General features: G+C 37.5%; 1 protein-coding gene across 9 annotated transcripts in view; it reads left to right on the top strand.

Moving 5' to 3' along the window:
* IDE (insulin degrading enzyme) overlaps positions 1–18883 on the top strand; it is a 194136-nt gene that overhangs the window by 133342 nt on the left and 41911 nt on the right. For 8 of the 9 annotated variants that reach the window (XM_042961097.1, XM_042961096.1, XM_042961095.1 and 5 more), the window contains 5 exons: positions 9040–9162; positions 15050–15162; positions 16092–16254; positions 17392–17484; positions 17915–18006. In XM_042961097.1, coding sequence (XP_042817031.1) covers positions 9040–9162; positions 15050–15162; positions 16092–16254; positions 17392–17484; positions 17915–18006 — 584 coding nt within the window. Of the gene's footprint in view, positions 1–4414; positions 4501–9039; positions 9163–12350; positions 12484–15049; positions 15163–16091; positions 16255–17391; positions 17485–17914; positions 18007–18883 lie in introns of those variants that run through there. The other variant, XM_042961099.1, reaches the window with a different exon arrangement.

Here is an 18883-nt window from a genome sequence, read left to right as displayed (position 1 = left end):
AGTAATTCTTCTTTTAACCCCCTACATGTAAAGTACATTAGAATATGCAAAGAAATGTAACCAGTATCTTTACATTCAAAGTGCTTATAGTTGTGTTGGAAAGTTAAGACACACCCAGGATTTCACTGGAGTATAACCTTGGGTTTAGTTTTCTGGGATCATTATCTCTTCTTTGTCCTCCTCCTCACTAATTTTTATTGACTGCTGTGCTAAGTAATTTACCTGGATTGTTTAATTTAATTCTTACAGTATTCCCAGTAGGTATATACCCTTATTATTTCCATTTTATAGATGAGTAAACTAAGACTTGAGAGAAGATAAATTGCTTGTGATCACTCAGCTTTAAGTGCTGGGGCATGCTCTAAACCCAGATCTGTTACTTTTAATCACTATTCTATTCTGCCTGCTTAGGGTTGCCTGGAATTGAATTCTCCAGGACCTCAGAGGATATGCAAACTGAATTCTCCTGAAGGGTAGGTAGGATTTTCTTAAGCAGAAGAAAGGAAGAGCCGTTTAAGAGGAAAAGCAACTAATATTTATTGTATGAGTATTAAATGCCACACACTGAGTAGGTATTCTACCTAATATGATTTCACTTAATGTTTACCACAGTACTGAAATTTCATCATGCCCTGTGACAGATGTCGAAATGAGTATTGAGAGAGAATGGCCTTGAGGGGCATGCAGGGAGAGGGAGGTGGGGTGGTGGTGGAACTTTCTTTGTGGGTTCGGGGATTTGATATCACGTCAGTCTGAACTCAAAGCCGGTGTTCTTTACCATAATGTTAGGTTGGCCCCCAGAACTATGACAAAAAGAAAGGACCAAGGAGTGAGCCCAGTGTCTTTTGGAGAAAACAAGTTAGAATAGTTGTAACAAAGAACACTTTGCATAGGAAAAGGAAGGAACAGAGCAGGAAAATGGACTGGAAATGAAAAATAGGAAATGCAAACAAGATAACTGAAGGACTCCTGATCTTGAGATGATGGTAATGATACAAAATCAGATCCTGATAAAAGTTAATCATTTACTTTTCCTCCCTTACCTCCTTCTCTTTGTCTCCCTCCTTTTATTTTTTTTTTAAATTTTTTTAATGTTTATTTTTTAGAGATAGAGCATGAGTGGGGGCAGGGCGGAGAGCAAGAGGGAGACCCAAAATCTGAAGCAGGCTCCAGGCTCTGAGCTGTCAGCACAGAGCCTGACTTGTGGCTTGAACTCACAAACCATGAGGTCATGACCTGAGCCAAAGTTGGATGCTTAACCGACTGAGCCACCCAGGTGCCCCTCTCCCTCCTTCTTAAATGAAGAATTTAAAACATACAAAAATAAGCAAATACTGTAATGAATCTCGTGTATGCATTGCCCTGCTTCTGGCCCGTCCAGACTGATCCACATTCCCATTCACCCCCTTGTATTGTTTTGAAGAGATCCTAGATAGCATATCCCTTCACTCACAAAGATTTCAGTATATACCTCTCAAAGATGAGGACTCTTTTAAAAACAATATTATCACTAATAGCCAATCTAGTTTTCATATTTCTAGTTGTCTCATAAAAACCTGTAATTTTAAAAGTTTATTTGGATTAGGGTCCACATAATGTTCAAATGTTAGTGAGTGATAGGTCCTTAAATATCTTTTACTCTGTAGGTATAGGTTCATCCTTATCTCCCTCCCCTCCCCACCCTGAAATTAATTTATTGAAGGATGAGGTTGGTTGCTGCATAGAGCTTTTCATAGCCTAGATTTTCCTGCTTGCATCCCCAACAATATATTTTAGCATATTCCTATCTCTGACCTCTGTATTTCCACAAATTGGCAGGTGAGTATAGAGGCTTGATCAGATTCATGGGGTTTTTGGACAAGACTTCCTAGGTGGTGATGTGGTCTTCTGTCAGGGTCATATAATGTCTAGTGTTGCAACCATTCATCCTCAGTGTGTCACTTCCCTAATTCTAATTCTCTTATTTCTCCTACTATTTGACCACCCAGTGGTACAGTTGTTATAGGAAAAGCAACACAAATGCTTGATTTGTTCCCTTCACTTACAGTTTTCAAAATAATGAATTGGTTCCCTAGCATCCTTGAATGATGACTCATTTGTTTGGTTATACAAATATTTGAATTGTTTCAGCCTACTTACTCATTTAATATTCCCTAAGTTTTTCCACGGATACTGTTTTTCATTGTTATTGTCTTTTTTTTTTCCTTGCTAGCGTATGTGTCTATGGAAAATTAGAAATTTACAGAAACCTAGAACTGGATTAACCAAGTATACAGGTGCTTTATTAAGGCATTTATGAGGTTTTCATTTCTAGTCCCATCTCATAACTTACATCTTATCCTTGCATGTCCTAACCCAGGTGCAGGAGAATTGCCCTTTAGAATTTTATGGGAAAATTTGTATGTCTCAAAAGGCTTTAGTCCCTTCCAGAATTTTTAGAAGAATGCCGTAGCAGGAACAAAGAGCTTTTTAATTTTTGTTTATTTTTAATTTTTTTGTGTTTGTTTATTTTTGGGAGAGAGAAAGACAGTGTGTGAGTTGGGGGATAGGGGATAGAGAGAGGGAGACAGAATCCGAAGCAGGCTCCAGACTCTGAGCTCTAAGTGCAGAGCCCAATGTGGAGCTTGAATCCACAAACTGCGAGATCATGACCTGAGCCAAAGTCGGACACGCAACCGATGGAGTCACCCAGGTGTCCCTAATTTTTATTTATTTATTTTTACTTATTGAGAGAGAGAGAGACAGAGACAGAGAGAGAATCCCAAGCAGGCTTGTGCTGATAGCGTGGGGCTCCATCTCACGAACTTGAGATCATGACTTGAGCAGAAATCAAGAGTCAGACACTTAACTGACTAAGCCAGCCAGGAGCCCCAAGAAAGAGCTTTTTTTTTTTTAAAAAAAATGTATAATACAATTGACCCTTGAATAGTGTGGGAGTTAAGAGTGCTGACTCTTCCCATAGCTGAAAATCCATGTGTAATTTTTTTTCTCTAAGTTTATTTATTTTTAAGTAATCTGTACACCCAACATAGGACTTAAACTCATGACCCTGAGATCAAGAATTACACATTCCCATGACTGAGCCAGCCAGGCGCCCCCCCATGTATAACTTGAATCCCCACAAAACTTTACTACTAATAGCTTATGTTGACCAGAAGCCTTACCAATAATGTAAACAACCCATATTTTGTATGTTATATGTATTGTATACTGTATTCTTACAATAAAGTAAGCTAGAGAAAAAATGTTAAAATCATAAGAGAAAATACATTTATAGTCTTTACTGAATTGTATTTATTTATACAAGTACTGTATTTATTGGAAAAAATCCACAGGTGAGTGGATCCATGAATTCAAACCCATGTTGTTCAAGGGTCAACTGTACTTCCAAGTAATTAGCTATAGATATATTAACATGACTTTTAGAATCTTGGGATTTCAGAAAACACTTAAGATTTTCATCGTTTTAACTAGCAAGTTGACCTTCCATGAGAGCCTTATCACACATACAGTTGGAGATGGCTCTAGTTTCTACTTAAAAAATTTTTTTAATGTTTATTTACTTTGAGAGAGACAGAGACAGAATATGAGTGGGTTAGGGGCAGAGAGAAAGGGAGACACAGATCTGAAGCAGGATCCAGGCTCCAAGCTGTCAGCACAGAGTCTGACGCGGGGCTAGAACTGATAAGCTGTGAGATCATGACCTGAGCTGAAGTCAGACGCTCAACTGACTGAGCCACCCAGGCGCTCCAAGACAGCTCTAGTTTCTAAAACAGATTTCTAAAACTTCAAACTCAGTCTTTCGTACATGATAAGATATATATGCTTGGCTTCAGAATTTTCCAGGAAAATAAATTCTTTTTCTTGAAATTTGGTATTTGTATACATTAGTACTGAGTTTGTAAGCTTTTTTCTTTTTAATAGTATTTAAAGTAGTTGTTGCAATGAAAATGTAGGCTAGCATTTACTGAGCTTTATAATTTATACAACCTTTTTCATATCCATTATCACTTTTCATAAGCTTCATAACAACCCAAGTTAATATTAAATAATTATTGTCTGACAGGCGCTATGCTGAGCCTTTATTATTCAAATAATCCTCCTAGCAATCCTCTGAGGTTGGTGCTTTTATTATTCTATGTTACAAATAAGGAAACTGGGGCCTAGCAAGGTTGAGAAACTTGCCTGTATCTCACAGCTAGGAAATGGAGGCGGCGGTGGGGGGCAGGGGGGTGTTGAGCCCTAGCTCTTAACAACTGGGCCTGTATCCATGTTGGCCCTATTTTGCCGACCAAATAAATGACCCCTTGGAGGTGTTGGGAGACTTTTCCAAGGTCGTTTAATTGATATGTGATGGAGTCAGGACAAGAAACCCTGAATCTTCCAGCTGCCAAGCCAGTGCTCTCTCCAGCAGGCCCAGAGTAGAAGGGTTCCAGTCAGCAACCCTGATATCCTCAGTCCACTGCTGGAGCTCACTGTAATGGTAACAGAGCCAGAAAGGTAAGATTCAGGATTTTGGTAGCAGCATTTCAGTTGATACAAATGACCTAGCTGAGTTAGCACTAAATTAGGACAGTATGTGTCTAGAGACTGAACTGGTATTTGTTTTCCCAGCCATATTCACAGTGTTCTCCACCATGGATTCTTAGGTAGAAGAAAGTTATCTAGACCATTTACTGAGCTTTCTTCTCTACTTCAGTGCCACCATTTCTGTGATATTCTCAGAAGCCAGGAGTCTCTCCTACAATTCACATCATAACAGCAGTAGCTGTTGTTAATTGTGTGTTTATTTTGTTATACATGAAGTATTAAGTACTTTAAACTTTTTACAGATTCATTAACTGTCATAAAAGATGTAGGTTCAAAACCATTTACCAGATCATTCCTACATATTACTTAAAGACGCAGAGTGTTACAAATACAGTTTGGGCATCTGATGTGCCCTTCTTCATTTGCCGTTTCCCCCCTGCTTCTGGGAGGTAACTACTGTCTTAAGTTTGTTTGGTGACTACTATTACCATGTTTGTTTGTTTGTTTTTTTAATATCTCTAGTCATGTATTTATCTCTAAGCAATGTGTTGTATAGTTTTTAGTTTTACAAAAATGGCATTTTATTGTGAGTAATCTCTGCCACTTGTATTTTTTTATTCACCATTATATTTGTAAGAGTTCTCCATATTGGTGAATGTGCCTCTGGTTAAGTTTTTAAATTTTTATTGCTGCTATTTGAAAAATTCACTGAATATATCACTCTTTTATCTATCTTCCTGTTAATGGAATAGTGCTGCTATAAGCATTCTTGTACATATGTCCTTGCACACAGTTCTTTAGGGTACACGTGTCCAGCAGTGGAATTACTGTGTAGTAGGATATGTACATCTTCACATTCAATAAATATTGTCAAGTTGTTGCTTATAGTGGTTGATTTAAAATACACTTTATCTTGTAGTGGCTGAGTTCTCATTTCTCCACATCCCTAAACAGCACTTGACATCATCAGGCTTTCATATTTTTGCTATTTATTGAATGTGAAATATTACTCTTAAGCTTGTCTACATGCGTTTTTTGGGTTTTTTTTCTAATTTGGTGTAAACCTACCAATGTAAGAATTGATACTGAACCTAAGAGAAGTAAAGTGACTTGTTTAAGGTCATGCAACCAGAAGATGGCTGAAGCTGGATTAGATGAGAGCTCTGTGAACACCAAAGCCAGTGCCTGTTCCTCCCTACCTAAGGGTCATGGCCCCAACACCGACAGAGTTCACCTGGTGATTCAAGGACTGATTCTGAAGTTCTGTACATTATGCCCTGCTTTTCCTTTCATTTCGTTGTCTATTTCTTGAGAAATTCTACCAGCTAGCCTTCCTGTTTTTAGTTAACTCTTTTAAAGGATTTGTTATAAAAGGGTTAATAAACTTAATAGCAAGATGGAGTCTTTGCCCCATTTGTTTTTGAGGTGTGTGTGTGTGTGTGTGTGTGTGTGTGTGTGTGTGTGTGTGTGTGTTTAAACAGCGCCCATTTATTAGCTCACAGTTTTGTAGGTCAGAAGTCTGACATAGCATGGGATTCCCTGCTCAGGGCATCACAAGGCTGTAATCAAGATACTGACCACATAAAGTTTCCTTCTGAAGGCTCTGGGGAAAAACATCTTTCAACATCATTCTTAACCATTGGCAAAATTCAGTTCCTTTTTACCATTTCCATGCTCAGCTGCTCCGAGCTCCTAAATATCACCTGCATTCCCTGCTATGTAGTCCCCTCTCTCTTCAAGCCAGTGATGGTATGCCAGTCAGTTCTTTCTTATGCTTTGAATCTTTGACATCTTCTTCAGCCACTTGCCAAATAAAATGCTTTGTATGTATGTATTTATTCTTAAAATTATTAAGAAAATTTTTTGGTTGGCTCATTTTTACCTGGTATCCATGTTTCTCTGTCAATGGATTGAGAGCTGATTATCCTGATCCCAAGAGAGTCATAGTGGAGAACCTCTTCCTCTTCCTCTTTCTAATTCAGGTACCTCTAAGGATATGAAACAGCCATCTGGGCTGTGTTCCCAAATGGACCATAATTTCCTACTGTCATCACATATTAGAAAAACTGAAAACGTGTAGGCAGCAAAGAAATGAGTATGTAGATTCATAGAATGGTATCTCTTTATAGCAAATAGATTGAGCAAATGTGATTGAGCTTCTGTTTAGCAGTTTGGTCAGAGATCCTGTATCATTAAGATTTTGGACCTCAGGTGAGCTAGACTGTTGTTGATAATGGCTTCTTTGGCTCTTTTTTTTTCTTTTAACTTTTTGTTGAAGTAAATTTGCAGGAAAGTGTGTGTGGTTCTGATAAATTATTGCTGTTTTTACCTTTGCTGCTATTTGAAGAATCAGTTAAATTAATGTACTGCTATTACTTATGTATGAACCCTTGAATTTTCAAAAACAGCACAATATGGAACCAGCAGACAGTGAAGAAACAGAACATTAACTGCACCTCACTGGCCGTCTTTCTGCCTCTTTGTAGTCACTGTCCATCCCTTAAGGGTAACCTCTGTCTGGCTTCTCATAACCCAGATTAGTTTTGTCTGTTTTTTTGCTTTGTATAAATGAAATGAAAAAGTGTATCCTCTTTGTGTCTGGCTTCTTTCATTCAACCTTAAGGTTGTGAACTTAATCCATACTGTTGTGTATAAACAGTAGGTTGTTCATTCTCTTTGCTGTCTAGTATTCTGTCGGGTTCTTTGGCTCGTTTGAATATAGCATTGCCAGTGTTTTGCCATGATCTGTGTTTTATTATGTTTGGGGTATGTTCCTACTTTACCTCTATTTTTAAAGTGGGTCTAAAGATAAAGGATAGAAACTAGAATGGTAGGATATTCAGATACATTAAAATCCAAGCAGAATGTGTTAGAGCTGGTCAACCTGAAGGAACTTTTCAGTTCTAAATGGGGCCATGGTCTTGGTCTTCATAAGCTTTGATTTGAGGGTTTTTTGTTTTGTTTTGTTTTTTTAACCCAGAATATTGACCTGATTGTGAATAGGCAAATCAGATCACATTTAGACAAAAATCTGGTTTTGGTCTCACACTATCACATTTATAGCCTGTTAAAATAAAACTAAATTTCTCCAGATTTGAGTCTCTCAGTTTGTCATTCTTAGTTCACATATTGTAGGAATCTGAGCTTGGCAGAGTAAATGACTAAAGAAGCTGTATGGAGTAGTCCCTCTGGAATTGAGGCTGTTGGAATCTTCTATTAGTATAAAAGAAAGGCACCATCTAGTTTTATCTTAATATGAGAGAACTTCAAACCATTACCCAGGAAAAAGTGCTTTTTCTTCTGAATACTTTTAAAAACACCCGAGTCCCTCAGGTAAAGTGAAGGGATGTCTCAGGACCCCAAGTAGAACACATCTTTAGTGTGAACTTGAGAGGATTTGTTAAGAACCTGAAAACTTGACTAGCAAGCTACTGCTAGTGAATATGAGCATATCTGATCCTTTTGTGACTAGAAAAAGGTTAATGAGCTCTTGCTAGGCTGTTGTTTGCACACACTCTCCACTAGATCTGTTGATTCAAGCATTCAGGCGTGAATCTTGGCTCAGGACTATGCAGCTGTACAGTGCTAAACAATGGATTTAGGAACGCCATCTGGTGGCTCTCTAGATACCCAGATTCAGGAGGAGAGGGACTCTTCAGATGCCAATTCAGCAGCCATTCTAATGACCCAATTGGGGGGAGTGGACATATAAAGAATGTGTTCTGCCATAGTTTCATCTCTGCAGATGAAAATAAATAAAAGCTATTTAGGATTTTTAGGATATTTTAGGATTTGAGGATATTTCTAGTCAAGGTGCCATTTTGGGGGAGGCAGCAGTCATTAGAATTCTGTCTCTCTGTCCCTAAATTGCAAGATTTTTGTTAGAAAGGTAGTGCTTACAGATTGTGACCATTTGCTTTTGACTTGCATGCTTCACCCTAATTGAGTTATTAAATTTCATGAGATCTCATAGTGGTACACTATATACATTGCTTGAGACTTACAAAAATAGCATTGCATCCTATTTTTACCAGTCTAGATCAAATCCATGAGAATTCGCATCACAAATTTAATGCTTCAGCCAAGAATAGTACATTTCTTTCCACAAGTAACTTGGTAAGTTCCGAAAAGATCCCTCAAGGACTCTCCTCAATTAATTATGGAGTACATAGGGAATTGAAAATTAAAGTAAGTGTGAATGGAGGCCATGTAGATCTCATTTTGTCTTATGAGTGCTCATAATATCTACTGTCTCACAGGGATTTTAAGGTGTATAATTTTCATAAAGCACTTTAAGTTCCTGAGGGAAAACTCTCTATAGTTTAAAATGTTACTAATTTGTACTATTCTATCCTGTTTATCCAGCTTACTTTCAGGCATATTAACTAATCATTATATCTGTTAGTTTGAACTCTTGTTTTTTAAGTTTACTTTACAGCAATGTGAGTAATATAACTTTAAAGTCCATGTATTTTTCCTTTTCTAAGAAATGTTTTTCTTCCTTTTCAGGAAACAAATATACTTTGGAGACTAGACCAAACCAAGAAGGCATTGATGTAAGGCAAGAACTACTGAAATTCCATTCTACTTATTATTCATCAAACTTGATGGCAATTTGTGTGTTAGGTCGAGGTAAGAATCCTTGAAATTTTTCATAGAATTGGATAATCTAAGTTTTCCATTTGTATATAAGAATATACTTTGAAAGGATATAAGATACGGCCTTTTATCTGCTGAGAGGCTTTAGAAAATGATCTCCTTGTTGGAGAATATGTGGAGAGGAATTTTGTTTTTAACTCTATATTCTAAGAAGAAGTACAGATGATTTAAAATGGAGACCTGAGGGAAATATAAATCACATATAAAAGCAAAGAAAGGTAGTATAAAGGAAAAGATGAACAGATTTGATCTTATAACAATTCAGAAAACTAGAAACGAGATTAAAAGCCAGATGGGAAAAAAAAGAGGCAGATGATGGTACACTGGGAAAACAATTTGAAATATATACAACAAAGGTTTGACTTTATATTTACGTAATTATTTTTTAATTTTATTTTTTAAAGTTATTTACTTATTAAAATTTTTTTTCTTAATGTTTATTTATTTTTGAGACAGAGACAGAGCATGAACAGGGGAGGGGCAGAGAGAGAGGGAGACACAGAATCTGAAACAGGCTCCAGGCTCTGAGCCATGGGCATAGAGCCCAACGCAGGGCTCGAACCCACAAACTGTGAGATCGTGACCGAGCCGAAGTTGGACGCTTAACTGACTGAGCCACCTGGGTGCCCCTAAAGTTTTTTTTTTTTAAGTTTTTATTTTAATTCAAGTTGGTTAATATATAGTATTATATTAATTTCAGGTGTGCAATACAGTGACTTAACAGTTCCATATATCACATGGTGTTCATCACAACAAAAGTACACTCCTTAATCCCTATCACCTGTTTCACCCATTTCTCGCCCCCCCCACCCCCACCTCCCTAGCTCCATCAGTGTGGTCTCTATAGTTAAAAGTCTTTTTCTTGATTTGTGTCTGTCTCTCTACCTTTTTCTCCCCCCCCTTTGCTTGTTTGTTTTATTTCTTAAATTCTACATGAGTGAAATCATACGGCATTTGTCTTTCTCTGACTGACTTATTTCACTTAGCATAATACTCTCTAGCTCAACCCATGTTGCAAATTGCAAGATTTCACTCTTTTATGGCTGAGTAATCCGTTGTAGATTTGTACTGTATCTTCTTTATCTGTTCATCTGTCGATGGACACTTGGGCTGCGTCCATATAAAGGTTTGACATTTTTTTTTAATTTTTTTATGTTTTTATTTATTTTTGAATGAGAGAGAGAAAGACAACATGAGTGGGGAGGGGCAGAGAGAGAGGGATATACAGAATCTAAAGCAGGTTTTAGGCTCTGAGCTGTCAGCACGGAGTCCAACACAGACTCGAACTCACAAACCGCGAGATCATGACCTGAGCTAAAGTTGGACGCTTAACTGACTGAGTCACTCAGGCACCCCAAAGATTTGACTTTTTAAATGCAGATTAACTAGGGGTGCCTGGGTGGCTCATTCAGTTGAGCATCTGACTTCAGCTCAGGTTATGATCTCACAGTTTGTGAGTTTGAGCCCTGCGTAAAGCTCTGTGCTGACAGCTGAGCCTGGAGCCTGCCTTGAATTCTGTGTCTCCCTCTCTCTCTGACACTCCCCCATTCACACTCTGTCTCCCTCTCTCTCAAAAATAAATAAACATTAAAAAAATTTTAATGCAGATTAACTAAAGATAATAAAGTGTTTCTTTCTGTTAAATTACCATAATTTTGTTTTTGTTTTCAAGTAATACTCATTATGGAGGAGCAGTGCCCGTTTGTATTGGTGGCAGTGTATACAATTTATGCAGTTCCTCTAGACTTTCTGGAGGACAGTTTAACAAGATGCATCATCCTTAAAAAGTTTATTTTTACTTCTAGAAATGCAATCTGAGGAAATAACTAGAGTTGTCCAAAAAGGTGATGCACTAGAATGTTTCTGTCAGTATAGTGTTTATTAGCAAAAAGTTAGAAACAATCTGATTGTTCATTAATTGAAGATAGGTTAAATAATGATGTTATAGCTATGTAATAGGTCATCTTATAGAAATTAGCATCTCTTTTCCCACTTTCTCTTCTCCTACCTGCTTTATTTTTCTTTACAACATTTATTACCACCTGAAATACTATTCATTTTCATTGCCCACTGCACTAGAAGGTAATTTACTTGAGAATAGAAACTGTTTTGTTCACTCTTTGCCACCAGTGCCTGAGTTAGTGTTTGACACATCATATGCACATGGTAAATATGTATGTCCAGTAGAAAACGAAAACACTCTATAAAAACTATGTGCTGTATGATCCCATTTGGGGATTTATAAAAAATTATTTTTAATAGACATGTGGTATATACATAAGACAAAATAGAAAAACATATACTAGAAATTTAATGTGATATCGCAGTTTAGAACTGACACTCTAGACTCTGACAACTTGGGTTTGAATTCCAGATATACCACCTACTTAGCCATGTGGCTGTGAGCTAACAAAGTTACTTCAGATCTCCGACCTTTAGTTTTTGCTTTTTTAAAATGGAGTTGTGCTACCTCATACCTGTTGTGAGGTTTAATCAAGATAATGCAGAAAAAGTGTTTAGCATAATGCTTGGCACAGCAAATGCTCCATAAATGGTAGCTATTTTTAGCTTCCCATAATCATGAGATTATGAGCGACTTTTGTTTTCTTCTTTTTGTATTTGTGGTAAGTTTTCTACTTTTGGCAAATGTGACTTTTTGTAGGTAGGAAATAAACAACCAAATACATTTTAAGTTGGTAACAAGAACCAAGCTATAAAATGGGTCCAAGAAGTAAAGCCAATTAAAAAAAAAAGTATATCTTTAATTCTGTGTGCTTGCTAACGGTAACTAGGTCTAGAGTGTTAAATATCACTTGGTATTTAGAGCCTAGTCCTGGGAGTATTTTTGTCTATGTTGTATTGAGACAAAAAGCACTTGATTTCAGTAAGCACTTAATTGGACAAGTAATAATGACAACAGATGAATCAGGCGGGAAGCCTGCCTTCAGTGTTCTCTGTTTAGTGGAAGTGAGAGTGTCTAAGAGAAACAGACATTTCAGTTCCTCGATTGCACACACATCACTCTCCTAGAGTGACTGACTTGTGCTCAGTTCAGTGGACTTGATTAGGGGCCCTGGGAGAAGTGTCCTTGCAGTGTAAAAGGTTTGAGGAGGAAACAGGATCTCTCAGAGGATTAATAGAAAATCCGCTCCTTCTTCTAGGATGAGGGGAGAGAAAGAGTAACCATGTGGAAGGATCTCTGTCACAAAGGGACAAAAAAGTTTTTCTCTGTTCTCCCATGGGACCATCCCTCTAGTTGTGGCAGCACTAATTACCTGGAAACTTGGCAAATAGGTAACTATCAAGTACAAACACTGGGATTGCCAAGTCCCCATGATGTAAAGACAAAGGGACTCTGTTCCCTGTCTGGTAGCTCACTGCTTAGTGGAGAAGACAGACTGCAGTATTGTATGGCTGCTTTACCTTTATAAAGCTACATTGTGAACTTATGCTTTTAGGATAGAAATATTTCAAGGGCACACCTGGTAGGACCTTGTTGTAAAGGGCCTTGCTGTTCTCAGCACTTCAGGTTGATAAACCTTTGCTTACTGCCCACCTTGTTTCAAGTCCCATGTTCCATCTGTGGACGAAGAGATCTCTTACATCTCTTGCCCTAAATATATGCATTCCATTCCTGACTTCACATGTCAAGTAACAAGCAGCCACTGGTCTGCCTTTTATTTGGCTCTGGACATTTCGAGGTCCTGCATACGTGTCAAAAATTTTGAAGCAAAAATATGTACATTTTATAAATAAAGTGCAAATGCCCGCATTCATAAGTTTAAAAGAGAATTTTGTACTATAGAAAGGCAAATCTCAAATAGTGGTTAAGTGCTCTCTAAAGAGTTCATGGAAAAGTTCAAAATGGGTCATAGAATATCAAGGGAAATTTCTTACTTGATCCAAATGCTTCCTGACAGTAACAAGTGATGAATGTTTATACTATTTATAAATAACCTATTCTCGAGGAGACAGAATCAAGGTGAGTAGTTGGTTATCTTGTTTATAAAAAGATAACCTTTTTTCACGTTCTGATTTTTTTTTTTTTAATTTTTTTTAACATTTATTTATTTTTGAGACAGAGAGAGACAGAGCATGAACGGGGGAGGGTCAGAGAGAGGGAGACACAGAATCCGAAACAGGCTCCAGGCTCCGAGCTGTCAGCACAGAGCCCGATGCGGGGCTCGAACTCACAGATCGCGAGATCATGACCCGAGCCAAAGTCGGCCACCCAACCGACTGAGCCACCCAGGCGCCCCTGATTTTTTTTTTTTTTTAAAGATTTTATCTTTATAGCCAACGTGGGGCTCAAACTCACAACCCTGAGATCAAGAGCCTCTTATTCAATGGACTGAGCCAGTCAGGTGCCCTTTAATTTTCTGAATAATAGAAATATGTGTACAGGGGAAAAATTTTATCCCACATGGGTATAAAATGGAAATCAGGGTTTTTTTTCCCTCCCATCCTGTGATGACAATATCCTCTCCTCAAAGATCTCACCTTAAGTCATTTCTTGTTATACTTTCAAAAGTGGAATTTTGTTAGTATACTTACATATATATATATATATGTATATATGCCTGTTACATATATATATGTGTGTGTATATATATATATATATATATATATATATATATATATATATATATCTGTTAAAAAAATAACTGAGGGCCACCTGGCTCACTCAGTTGGTAGAGCATGTGACTCTTGATCTCAGGGTTGTGAGCTTGAGCCCCATGTTGGGTAGAGAGATTACTTAAAGATAAAATCTTAAAAAAAAAAAATGAGATTGCCTGCAGTTTTCACTTAATAGAGCTTTGAGATATTTTCATATGAGTGCATAGACTTCTCTCTCTTATTAATGATCCCATAAAATTCTAATGTATAGACATGTCATAACATTCACATGCTCAGGGATGTTTAGGTCATTTCCAGTTTTCGTTATAAACAGTGCTGCAGTGAACATATTATACATACAGCTTTATAAGCCTTTCAGTCATGACTCTTTATAAAAGAATATAGGTAGCTGATAAAGAATAACTTAAGTAGCCATGGAATTCTACCGACAGTTAACAAGTCTTTGAGTGAATTTGGCACATTATGATACAGAATCATGTAATGTTAGACCTTGGAAGAGACTTGTGATCCTCTTACCCAGTGTTCTCATTTTACAGAACCTGAAATAGTTAACCAGTTTGTCCGAGTAGTTTGTTGACATGGTTGGTGAAGCTGGGGTCAGGATCCAAGTCCTCTAATCTCCCCACCCAGGGTTCTTTTCACCATTTTATACTCTTTTCCCCACAAAATCACTTACATTTGACTGTTAACAATGGGCTTAGATTGTGTCTGTTTATGAAGTAAATGTTATAATCTTATCAGCTGATGGTTTAGTATGTGCCTTTTGGCAATTGTAGATCAAATAGTTTTCCAAATGTAACCAATTATTATCGTTTTTAATACTTGTTTTAAATTTATTGCAAGATAACATTTGTGAAGCAGTTTTTTAAAACTGTAAAGAGCTATTAGACATGTGTGAGCTATTATCCATATTACTTAGCTTTAGAAGTTATATAGGCTCTGGCAAGATTTAACAGAGTGCTTTAACTTTATCAGATGCAGTTTTAAAAAAAAATGTAGGTTTTCTTCTTAATAGTCCTAAAGATTTTTCAGGAGGTCTTAGGGTTTTGTTCTGTTTCTCCCCCCAGGTTCATTGAGATGTGATTGACATATAACATTGTGTAAGTTTAAAGTATTTTGTTGTAGTGATTTTATGTATGTATATATGATCTTAAGGTTTTAAATACTACCTGTCAAGTTATGATTAGTTGAAGTTCTATTTTCATTGTCTGTTTTCTTATAGAATCTTTAGATGACCTGACTAATCTGGTGGTAAAGTTATTTTCTGAAGTAGAGAACAAAAATGTCCCATTGCCAGAATTTCCTGAACACCCTTTCCAAGAAGAACATCTTAAAGTAAGTGAATGTATTTCTGATATATATATATGAATGTATCAGAATGTATTTGTGATATATATAGAGAATATATATATTCTGATATATATATATACAGAGAGAGAGAGAATATATATATTCTGATATGTATATATATGTAAATGAATGTATTTCTGGTATATATATATATATACACACACACACACACATATATATATATATATATATATATAGTTTTACTTTATGGACATAATATATGCCTAGTTTACCAAACAGTAGATGAATAATTTTGAAAGTTTTATTTATATAGTTTATTTAACATCTGTTTGGATAATCAAATCAATTTCACATTTACAGGGATATGAATCACCAAAAAGATACCAATATATATCTGATCTTTGCATGCTAAAAGTAATTTTGGTAGTTATAGCTTTGACAAACTATAGAAACTGTTATCCACGGTCAGAAGGCAAGCATATTGAGCTGCATGGTGTAGGGGACTGGACATGGGCTGCACACCAACTGTAATGAAATTCCACTTAGAAGGAACCTAGGCCAGGGTGCCTGGGTGGCTCAGTCGTTAAGCATCCGACTCTTGGTTTTGGCTCAGGTCATGATCTCATGGTTTGTGAGTTCGAGCCCTACATCAAGCTCTTCACTGACAGCGCGGAGCCTATGTGGGAGTCTCTCTCTTCCCCTCTGTCTCTCCTCCTCTCTGTCTCTCTCTCAAAATAAATAAATAAATTTTAAAAATTAAAATTTATATTAAAAAAAGAAGAAGAAGGGGCCCAGGCCATTTATTTCTTTGTGGACAATACAGTTTACTCTGGCAATTGATTCTCCTTTGGATTTGGGATTCTTCCATGAAAATCTGTATTCTTCATAGTTTGTAAATATTTTATTCAGTGGGAGTTGTGTATAGCTAATCTTTTGTGGTCTTTTTTTTCTAGCAACTTTACAAAATAGTACCCATTAAGGATATTAGGAATCTTTATGTGACATTTCCCATACCTGACCTTCAGAAATACTACAAGTCAAATCCTGGCCATTATCTTGGTCATCTCATTGGGCATGAAGGTCCTGGAAGTCTGTTATCAGAACTTAAATCAAAGGGTAAGTCTTTGGCCACTGGTGTACTGCTCCACATCTTTTTACTATGGCTCTCATTTTCTCCTAAATATTTTTGTGTGAAAGAACGTTTTTGGATGAGACTGTTTTGGGTTTATGGGAGAGTGAGATGGTGGTTGTTAGTGTGCTTTTGTTTTTTTGCTTTTGTTTTTATTTTTTAACTTATTTTTAGTTTTGAGAGAGCGCACGTGTGTGCATGCACGCAAGTGGAGGTGGGGCAGAGAGAGAAGGAGAGCGGGAATCTTTTTTTTTTTTTTATAATTTTTAAATGTTTATTTATTTTTGAGAGAGACAGAGACAGAATGCAAGTGGGTTGGGGCAGAGAGAGAGGGAGGCACAGAATCTGAAGCAGGCTCCAGGCTCCGAGCTGTCAGCACAGAGCCTGACGCGGGGTTCGAACTCCCGAGCTGTGAGATCATGACCTGAGCCGAAGTCGGATGCTCAACTGACTGAGCCACCCAGCCGCCCCTAGGAGAGGGGGAATCTTAAGCAGATTCCGTGCCAGCGCAGAGTCCAATGCTGGGCTCAATCTCAACACCGTGAGATCATCACCTGAGCCGAAATCAGGAGTCAGATGCTTAACCGACAGAGCCACCCAGGCACTCCTGGGGTTTCCCCCCCCCCCGCTGAATTTGTTTTACCCTTCAGTATTGAGCAGTGAAAGTTAGATATTTGAAAAGATATTGTGGTACATGTTTTAAAGAACAGAGAGTTTAAAAAGTAAAAGCTCAGTTTGGATATTCTTTACCATCTATGTGAAGTGACAGTACACATTATTTACTTGCCTGCTCTTATCCATCACACCAGAGGGTGTACTGAAATTTAGTCATTAGATGATTTCCAAGACCCCTCTCAACTCAGGCTCTGATTTTACATAACACTTAAGCACAATAGTCTACTCTTGCCTGGAGAACTGAAGAGTCCTGAGGAAAGCTCCCAACCCAAAAAATCCCTTGAGTCTTTACAGTGCCTGAAACGGGTTTTCTAAAGTTTTTCTGATCTTTTCTGTAAGTGGTCCATTCTGATATCTTGCAGACATATAGTATGGACTAAAAATAACATTCTTTGCCTTAAAAGAACCCACACATACAATCCTGTTTTGATTTCCTTTGAATGTTACAGGCTGGGTAAATACTCTTGTTGGTGGGCAAAAGGAAGGAGCCCGAGGTTTTATGTTTTTTATCATTAATGTGGACTTGACTGAGGAAGGATTATGTAAGTATTGACCTTTTTGATTTTGAATGAAAATTGACTTCTTATTATATATATATTTTTTAACTTCTATATGCTGTGGATCTGTTTTATGTTGTAAAGCCATGAAACCTTTAATTCGTGCAATTCATCCTTTGTATTTTTCATGTGCAACTTGGCCTTCATTTCATGGATGATTTTTCCTCCTTAACAACTGATCATTATGTTGCACTTGTGAAATGTGTACTTGGCTTTTCATTGGCTCATTAACTTCCCCAAAGTCCCTTCTGTCATATACCCTGGAGTCTGAAGGGCCATGTGTCTGGCACCCTAAAATCAGTCTCAGGGAAGTGAGGATTCCATTTCTACTTACCTGACTGTACCTTAGGAGTGAGCTCAGTATTTTGAAGCATTCAAGGACTGAATGATTTTTAAGTGTGCCCCTTTTTTTCAGTACATGTTGAAGATATAATTTTGCACATGTTTCAATACATTCAGAAGTTACGTGCAGAAGGACCTCAAGAATGGGTTTTCCAAGAGTGCAAGGTAATTTTGTTTCACCAAAATTTTTCTTAAGGAAAAACTTCAGAAAACATAGATATGTGAATTAAGTTTAAAGCCTAGTGAAACTTGTAAAGCTTTTGGGGGTTTTGTTGTTATTTAAACTCTAAAAAATCTGGCAGTGCATAGTAGCTTTAGTTAACGCTTATACTACTCTGATTGGCTACCTGGGGCACAATTAAGGGCTAAGGCATCACATAACCTTTCTTTGCAGGAGAAAAGAAACTGCCTTTCTATCCCTCAGAAGAAAGCCAGCTGTTTCTTGAGCTTGTATCTGTCAGGGCTTACATTACTGTTTGCCTGAAGCTTCATGAGCCTCTGTTGTTTTCAGATCTGGTGACAAAAATCTCTAGCATACTTTCAAACAAATAGTGAATTGTGGGTGCCTGGATGGTTGGCTCAGTGATTTAAGCGTCCAACTTTCAATTTCAGCTCAGGTCATGATCCCAGGGTTACCAGATCAAGCCCCACATTGGGCTCCCTGCTGAGCATGGAGTCAGCTTGGGATTCTCTTCCTCTCCCCTCCCCCTTCCCCCATCCCCCCTTCCCCTTCCCCCTTCCTGTCTCTCTCTCCCTCCCTCTCCCTCTCTCTACCTTCCATCCCCCTTCTCTCTTTCTCAAAATATATAAACTTAAAAAGGAAATAGTGAATTGTTTTATATATGATTATGTTCTTTTTTTTTTTTGTTTATTTTTGAGAGCGCACAAGCAGGGGAGGGGCAGAGAGAGGGGGACACACGATACGAAGTGGGCCACCCAGGTGACCCTGTGTAATTGTGTTCTTAAAAGTGATTTTATTGTTGTATGTATGGAAAGGCCTCGCTGTCTTTTATTTATTTTTAAAAATATGTACTTTATATTT

This window comes from Panthera tigris, chromosome D2 (assembly GCF_018350195.1).
Source record: "Panthera tigris isolate Pti1 chromosome D2, P.tigris_Pti1_mat1.1, whole genome shotgun sequence".
Taxonomy (NCBI): Eukaryota; Metazoa; Chordata; class Mammalia; order Carnivora; family Felidae; genus Panthera; species Panthera tigris.
Note: the sequence above shows the minus strand (reverse complement) of the source record. Positions and strands in the feature narration are given on the sequence as shown.